Source organism: Tupaia chinensis, unplaced genomic scaffold (assembly GCF_000334495.1).
Source record: "Tupaia chinensis unplaced genomic scaffold, TupChi_1.0 Scaffold000494_1, whole genome shotgun sequence".
NCBI classification, from domain to species: domain Eukaryota; kingdom Metazoa; phylum Chordata; class Mammalia; order Scandentia; family Tupaiidae; genus Tupaia; species Tupaia belangeri.
Window position 1 is genome coordinate 2,247,126 of NW_006160006.1, and position 8,297 is coordinate 2,255,422.

Consider the following 8,297-nt stretch of genomic DNA (forward strand, 5'->3'; position numbering starts at 1 on the left):
GACAAAGAGAGACAGAGAGACAGAAAGCGAGAAATCACCCCCCAAGGGAGATGGCCAGTCCCTTCTCCTCCATTCTCCTCTCGGGATCTTGGGCACGCGTGCACACGCGCCCAGCGTGAGTTTAAGCCACAGGGTCCGGGACTCGAACCACATTCAATTACATGGGAGTCCAGTGATATAGCCATTACACCAACTGCTGGTCCCAGCACTCAACTTCTTTTACGGGCAGGCAGGACCCAGGCAGAGCCCTCCGATCTAGAGAGGGCAAGGTCTGCTCTACGGAGCAGTGAGCAGTGGTGGTTGATGCTGGGGCAGGCAGGGGTGGGACACTTCCTGGGGAGAAGCAGCCAGGATGGCCACAAACCTGGTAGCAGCCTCACTGAGGGCTCCCTCCCACCCTGGCCTCGGCCCAGCTCCTCTCCTACCTGCTTTCTCCGTGGTCCTCCCAGCGCCCACCATGCGGCCACATGCCATGCACAGCCGGCGGTCGCAGCGCGGGCATCTCCAGTGGGTGTTGAAGAGTCCGTGGTGACATCGGCTACAGCAGCGTGGACCACCTGGGTCATCCTTCGCCACAGCTGGCCCCTGGCCTGCCGACCACAGAGAGAACCCAGTCAGAGGCGAAGGCGGGCCCTCTCAAGGACGCCACGGGAAGGCAGAGGGAGCAACAGTGAGGGCCCTGACGTTTGCCACCTCGTACTCAGCAGCCCACCAAGAGCCTGCACTGAAACCATCCTGTCCAGAAGACACCGCCCAGGGCCCAGGAGTTCTCGGTTCTGCCCTGCCCACGCGAGCCCTGCCCAGGACTGTCCCCACAGCCCGAGAACACCGGTCCACACCACTGCCGACACAGTCTTCCACCCAAGCCTCCATCCAAGCCCTCAGAGCTCCCGAAATGACAGGGTGGGCCCACGCAGTGGCATTTCCTCCAGAGGCCTCCGTGGTAGGAGAGGAGCCCTCAACGGTCATTCCTTCTCTTATTAAAGGGGTGCTTTTTAAAAAATATTTATTTAATTGTATTTACAATAGAATTTACAATTGTACTTAATTGTATTTTTTTAAATAATTATTTTATTTAACTTTTTTTATGCCTTTATTTATTTATTTTAATTTGACCAGAGAGCTATAGAATGAAAGAGAGAGAAAGAGAAAAAGTGAGAAAGCAAGCCGCCAGGCCTGGGACTCAAACCTTGGTCAGCCATGTAGGAGTCCAGCACCCTTAACCACATACCACCTGCTGGCCCCCGATTATTATTATTTTTCAATTTGCTATAGGGCACATGTGCTCACCCGAGAGAGAGAGCCAGAATAAGAACGCAAAGCCACCAGGTCCGGGACTCGAAACACAGTCGGCCAAGTGGGAGTCCAGTGCCTCAAGCACCCTGCCACCTGCTGGCCCCAAGGGGTGCTTTATTTTCAGACTCTGCCATTGTTGGAAGTTGGAAAAGATGCCACTGAGCACAGTCAATAACACTTGCCATGTCCCTGCTGGGCACAGGGGACTCAGAGCTGGTCGGGGCTTGGCCCTGGCCCTCCCAGAGCCCACAGTCCCAGTGGGGAGTCAGCCCATAAATGGCCAGCGAGGATGGCACCATGGGCGGGTGCTCCTACAGCGGGGCGGGGCGGGGCGGCGGGAGATTCCCGCGTGGCCCGAAGGTGAGTCAGTTTTCATTCTGCAAGTGGGAAGGGAGGAGCAGGCATTCCAGACAGGGAGCAGCTAGGGCCTAGGCCCCGGGGACAGATGAGCCTGGGTGATCCGGGAAGGCGAGGACAGGAGCTGGCGTGCTGGGAATCAGGCTGGGAGTGGCAGAGCTGACAGGGAACTGGCCAGAGGCTGAGGGGATGCGTATGAAGGGGGCTGGCCTTTCGGGGAAGAGGGAGCCCCACCCAGGAGGGTCAGGGACGGGCCAGCGGTGTGTTTGTAGAGCCCCCTCTCCTGGAGCCTGGACCCCACAGACCAGCCAAGGCCCTCTGATCTCTATCAGCCCAAACCCGACCTTTCTAGGCTGTGGGCCTTGCCACCCCAGGAAGCCTTTCCTGACCGCCATCTCTGAGTTCTCCTCGGCCCTGCTCACATGTTCTCGAACATGCTCGGCACCTGGCCTTGTCTTCCCAGTAGGCCTCAAAGCTCTCGGGCTGGACCGAGTTCCAGCCTCCCCAGCAGCCCCGCACCACCAAAAACCGCAGCCTTGACGAAGAGCCCTGAGGAAGGGCTGGGAGGAGGACGGCTCTGCCAGGTCAGCAGCCTCGGAACAGGCAGTGCTGGGGAGGAGGCCAGGCCCTGCTCACCTTCCCGCTGAGCCCAGGCCAGGGCCTCCCGCTCCCTGCGCAGCAGACGGCACAGACGGTCTCCCAGGCCGCTCAGCAGGTGCTTGGCGAGGCCTCTGCCCAGCCCGGCCCCCGGGCCAGACTCTCCTCCCTCTTCAGAGGCAGCCTCCAAGTTCTCCTCTGGCTGCCGCTCACCTCCCTGGGGCCATCTGGAGATAGGGCAGAGGATGGTGAGGAGGAGCCTGGGAGGATGCTGGGGGCACTCCTGGGCCCTGGGCTCACCCTCACCTCCGTGCTGGCCGGGAGCAGCAGGCCGGCCCTCCCACCTCTCCAACAGCCTGAGCACAGCTTTGGCAGTGAGGAATGCCTGCCAGGAGGGCTGGGCGAGGTCTGTCCTGAAGCCCTGTATCCTGGAGGCTGCTCCTGCCATCTTGGGGTCCTGAGGAGACAACGCACCTGGTCAGGAGTCAGGGATCCCCATACTCACGTGAACCCCAGCCCCTGTCACAGCCGGCCCAGCCCCTGGGTCTCATACAGAGCCAGCAAAGAGGGCTAGGTGGCTAGAAGGTTCACACGGCCGAGCAGGAGCCTGAATCCCCAACCAGGACTGGCCGGACAAGGACAGGGCTGCGGGTGCGGCGTCAGGACGGGGGCAGGATCCAGCCAGTGTAGACTGTGGATGCTCTGCTGAGGGCTCCATGACTCTGCTGGCTCACGGTCACACAAGGAGACAATCCAGTGTGGACGAGGGTGCCGGACTGTGAGAAGGCCCGAGCCTCACACAGGACACAGGTGGAGTCACCCCAGAAGGTAAAGGGGCCGAGAATCCCCGGCCAGGCAGAGCCCTGGAGGGCACATGGCCCCGTGCCAGGTGCAAGAGCAACTGCACAAGGTCCCGAGGACAGTCCTGACCCCAGCCCAGCAGCACGGGAGGCTGAGAAACAGGCGGTCCCGAAGAACTGGGCCAGCACGGCAGAAGCTCACACGAAGGACAGAGGGCGGCAGAGTGCGAGCCGGAGTCCTAATGCAGGCAAGAGTCAAGCCACGTGCCCGTGATCCCACCGGCCTAAGGCAGGGCCAGAGCTTCTTCAAGAACAGTGGTCCCTTAACGGGGAGCTGTGGCCCACGCCATGACAGCAGGAGCATGTCCCGAGCGCCGACCGTGTGCCAGGACCATCAGAGCCCTGGTGTGAACGAGCGCATTTAACTCCTGCAGCAGTTTCACGAGGTAGGGAGCGTCTTTATGCCCATTTTATAGACGAAGAAACTGCAGCTCAGAGAGGTGAAATGACGCAGCTGCCAATCAGCAGTCTGACCGCAGAGCCTGTGCTCCAGGCCTAGTCATTATGCTGCCACCGACACACCGTGGCTCAGGAGAAGACAGAGACAGAAGCCACTTGCTCAAAGACTCGGGCCTAAAGATGCGGAGAAACTTCCAGAGAGCCGTCACGATGCAGGTGGGAGATCCGACAGCTGTGCGAACCACTCAGAGGGCCTGCAGACCTGCACCCTGCAGAGCCCCAGTCCCAGCACCCCTCCCGAGCAGGGCCCCTGCACCGCCTCGCCCTTACCTCTCTGGGCCGCGTGCCCCTCTGCCTCGGCCTTGCTCCCGATTGGCACGTCCAGGAGCTCCTGCCACTCCTGATGCCCCTGCCCCACAGTGCCAGGGAAAGGGGCGGCTGGGCGCTTGGGGGCTGGGCTGCCCACTGCTCCCTGGGCCTCAGGGCTGCCTGCCCTCTTGAGGTTCCGGACCCGGGCAGCTAGGCTCTCCTCACCCCTAGGGCAGCCGCCCAGACACCCAAACTGCTCAGAATGTCGCGTGAGCCAGGTCTTCTTCAGCTTGGTGTGGTTGCTGGGTGGGCAGGTCCCGGGGCCAGAGGCCTTGTGCCCTTCCTCACCGTTTTCACCAGATGCACCGGCATCCCCGTCCAGGCCCTCCCGGCATGCCCCGCAGGAGCCAAGCGCCCCGTCTCTAGTGGGTGGGCAGGGTGAGCAACAGCCCCCCTGAGAAGGAGGCTCAGGAGAGGGGCACCTTGGCGTGGCTGGCGGCCCCAGCTGGTACCCAAGGCTCCCATTGCCTGGCACAGTCCAGACACCGCCAAGAGTGTGAACCAGGCCTGGGGGACAAGGGGGCCAGGGGGCATGGGGAGCAGTGTCCGGATGCCCCAGGAAGAGTGGGCACAAGTTCTGCTGCCTTCCCGCTGTCTCTGCGTCCCTCGGGTGGAGTGGAGGGCGGTCCGCCTCCCCGCCTCTCTGGAGATGCCCACCAGGGGCCAAGCCCAATAGCCCGGGTTCCGCAGCCACCAGGGGCTCCTTGGCCAGCCTGAGAATGTTCGGGTCCTTGTGGTAAAAGCCCTACAGAGAGGAGAGAGGGTTAGGCTGCTGCCAACTTGGATTCTCAGTGCTCAGAAGGGCGGGCAGAACTGACAAACAGTAGGAGTGTGAAATGGGAAGAACTCACTGCTCAACGCAGGGGCCCCTCTGGGCCCCCCAGGGCCTCCCCCTCTGCCTCGGCCACCCCCAGGCTTCTCGAGCTCCCCCACCACCCGGCAACTAAAGGGTTAGTACCTGACACAGCCAACCGTATCCAGAGACTACCTGGACGATGCAGTCCCCTGTACCATACTGGGTCTATTTTTTTTTAAGTTCATGCATTTATTTATTTTGTGAGTGGGTAAGAGAGGGAGAGAGTACCCTCAGCAGGGCCCTGCTCCGTGACCTGCCCATGGCCAGCCAGCCCTGGGTCATGGGCACACATGTGTCCAGCACGCTCAGGGACATCTCCAGGTGCAAACCAGCACCTGCCCACGGGATGAGCCCAGGGTGCTGTGCTCCATGACCTGGTGTTTGCAGTTCCTGTTCTTTAAATACGTACAATCTCATCCCTGGGCATGGGGGCCACCTTGAGGGAGGTGCCCTAGACTCAGGCCATGGGGCCACCTGCATCTCCCACTTCTCCTGCCCAGCTGTCCCCTCCCAGAACAAGGCCACATACTCCCAGGGAAGTCAATGGCTACAGTGGCCCAAGGGCAGGGGTGGTCCAGTGAGCTGCAGGTGCTCAGGGGAAGGGCTGCTTGGGGGTGCCTCTGGGGCCTGGGACAGCTCTGAGCTGTCGGACTCTCCTCCCGCCTTATCCTTTATTAGAATGAAGGGCTCGCTGGCAGGGCTTGCTGGGGACCTACGCAGTGGACCAGGGCCCTCTCTGTCCCAGTACTCACCTTGCTGCCTAAGCCGAAGGCGGAGGGCACTTTGGGCTGGCCTCCGGAGAACACCCAGGGATGTGGGGCCAGGGGCCAGTCACATGGACGCTCTGGGGGCAGGCCGGACACGAGGTAGGGTGGCAAGCAGGCGGGCACCCAGAAAGGAGCTCGCTCCAGGATCTTGGTCTCCAGAAGGAAAGGGCAGTGCGAGGGCCGGAAGGCCACAGGGTCACTCTTGGGATGGCTGCCACTCTGCTCAGGAGTCAGGGGGCCATAGTGAGGCAGGCACGCGGGCCCACAGAACGCCAGCGGGTGGGGGAGCGCCGCCCCCTTCCAGCGCAGGGCCTCTTTGCCACCCAGCCAGCTGGCCTTCCTCTCCCCGTTCAGGGGGCCCTCGCCCTGCACCAGCGGGAGCGTGTCCTTGGGGGCCTGGGGGCAGCCAGGGGAAAGCCAGGAGTCTGGGGTGTTCAGGACGCCCCTCCAGAAGGGAGCAGGTGCCCCGCGGTGCAGGCCATCCCGTGGCTGGGAACCCGGCTCCTGTCCCACGATGCCATTCTCAGGCGCCGCCTTCTCCCAGGCCAAGGTGTTCTTCAGGAAGCTGGGCGTACTCTCCATCGCTCCCCCGCCCTCATGGGCTCTCCTAGGGAGAGTCCCTGGAGGACAACACCAAAGCGTGAGCTCCTGGGGCGCACACCCCAGGAGCCCGACTGCCTGGCACAGAGTGGGCACCGCCCTGGCAGCACCAGGCAGCTCAAACCAGTAAGGCAAGTGGCAGCTCACAGCCAGGCACTGTGCTGCCTACCCCCGTGCGGCCAGGAGGACCCAGCCTGGGCGGGGTGCGCTGGTGTGCGCAGCTCCCCTGTCCCCCAGTTCCCCGGGACTCGACAGCCCACCTGGCCCACAGCCCCTTGGCAGTGTCTGCTATTTCTAGAATGATGTTCCAGCCACATGGACCCCACGGACACCACCGAGCCAGGGGCTGGGTCACAAGCCATGGGGAGGACATGCAGGTGCCCCAGGGGTGAGTGCAGCGGAAGGCAGGGCTGGGAAGGCAGAGGCTGGCCGCTCTGATGCTGGGTAACCTGGGTCCCTCCTCTGGGCCTCAGGTGAAGTGGAGCATGGCGTCAGAAGGCCTTCCACTCTGCAGGCTGTGTTTCTGGCACCCTGGGCTCGGGCCAACCAGGCCTACAGGCTACAGTCACTGGGGACCGCTCCCAGTCAGGGCTGTGGTGGGAGTACCTCCCTACACCTGGGCAGACGGTCTGCCTCTTCCCAGCGCCCGCCTTCTTGGCTTATCAAGCAAAGTCCCAGGACAATTGCTGGAGGCTGGGACCTCGGCCCAGGGCCCCCAGGGGAGAAGCCAGCGCAGGAGAGGGGGATTAAGAGGTCTCGGCTGGGATGGGTCAAGCTGCCCCAGCCCTGGCACAGCCAGGGCCACTGGCGCACGCTGCTGGTGACTGCAGCCTGGCGGAGGGAGGGAAGGAGGCGGAGTAAGCGGCTGGGCCCCAGAGGCAAGCGAGGGAAAATTGAACGTGCGTGCAAGGGACCAGAATGACAGGTGGCAGGCACCGGAGCGGCAGCGCTCTCTTGGCGCAGTCGCTTTGGCCAGCCCGACGAGCCCGGGAAAGAAGGTGAGGGAGCCCTGGCAGAGAGCGCTCAGGCCTCCTGGGGCCGCCGCGCTGACCCGCTCCAGCCAGGTCGGGAGTTCTGACTTTCAGGTGTCAGTGTGTGCGGCCCAGCAGGGAGGAGCACGGCGAACTCACTTCCTGCATGAGTCGCGGACTCGACTTAGAAACCCACCCCCCCTTCCGCGCGCCGCGCTCCTAGTGTCCCCAGAAGGCGCACCCCTGGCGCCCCCTCTCGGCGCTTACCTGGGCTTCACGGGCCGGGCGCGACGCGGGCGGCGGCGGTCGTCCTGGCCGGCGCCGGGTGCGCGATCCCCATGGGCCGGCTCCCGGGCCTCCCGCCCGGCGAGCGAGGACGCGTTCTCCCGCTCTCTGCTCAGCGCGCTCGCGCTCTCTTTCCCCCGGGGCGGCGGGGGCGCTCTAGGGCCGCAGGTTGGAGGGGTCGGACTCCGGGATCTGCAGGATGCGGCACACGGCGCGGATCGGCCGCACCAGCTTCTGGGCCGAGGCCGTGGGTTGCGCCATGGGACGCCGAGACTCCGTGCTGCGCCGCGGGGAGAGCCGGGCCGGGGCTAGGGAGCGGGGGGCCCCGGGGGGGGGAGAGGGAGCGGGTGCCCCCGAGGGAGAGAGGGAGCCGGGCCGGGGGGAACGCGCGCCCCGGGTCGGAGATGGCCGAGTCGGGGAAAGGCCGAGGGGCCGGGGGAGGGGGTCGTGCCTGGCCGAGGGGCCGATCCTGGGACGCAGGAGAGGCACCAGCGAGGGCGCAGAACCGCGCGGCGCGGCTAATGGAGGGAGAGCGCGGCGGGGAGCGCAGCAGGACCTCCGATCGCCTCGTGCCTGGCCGAGGGGCCGATCCTGGGACGCAGGAGAGGCACCAGCGAGGGCGCAGAACCGCGCGGCGCGGCTAATGGAGGGAGAGCGCGGCGGGGAGCGCAGCAGGACCTCCGATCGCCATCGCCAGACGCGCAACTGAGAGTGGGGAAGCCGCTCCTCCGGTCTCCTCCTCCAGCACCCTGCGGGAAACAGGAGCCCGTGACTCGGCGGCCCCGCCTGGGCCTGCCCCCTCCCGAGCCCCGGGGGCTTCCGCCAACGCCCCGGCGATGCCACCGGCTGCGCACGGGGAGAATGAGCCCTTTGTTCCCCCTCCCCCCGCGGCACCCGGGCGCCTGCGAGAGAGGCTCCCCCCCGGCACGCGGGCCACCTT

General features: G+C 64.5%; 1 protein-coding gene across 1 annotated transcript in view; it reads right to left on the reverse strand.

The window, feature by feature from the left end:
- HR (HR lysine demethylase and nuclear receptor corepressor) overlaps positions 1–7,683 on the reverse strand; it is an 18,735-nt gene extending 11,052 nt beyond the window's left edge. Inside the window, exons 1-6 of the mRNA XM_006156445.3 lie at positions 7,340–7,683; positions 5,487–6,121; positions 3,840–4,623; positions 2,557–2,707; positions 2,290–2,477; positions 426–590 (exon numbers count right to left, since the gene is read on the reverse strand). Of these exons, the coding sequence (XP_006156507.1) occupies positions 426–590; positions 2,290–2,477; positions 2,557–2,707; positions 3,840–4,623; positions 5,487–6,083 (1,885 nt within the window). The 5' untranslated portion in view covers positions 6,084–6,121; positions 7,340–7,683. The remainder of the gene's footprint in view (positions 1–425; positions 591–2,289; positions 2,478–2,556; positions 2,708–3,839; positions 4,624–5,486; positions 6,122–7,339) is intronic.
- Between the last annotated feature and the right edge of the window lie 614 nt (positions 7,684–8,297).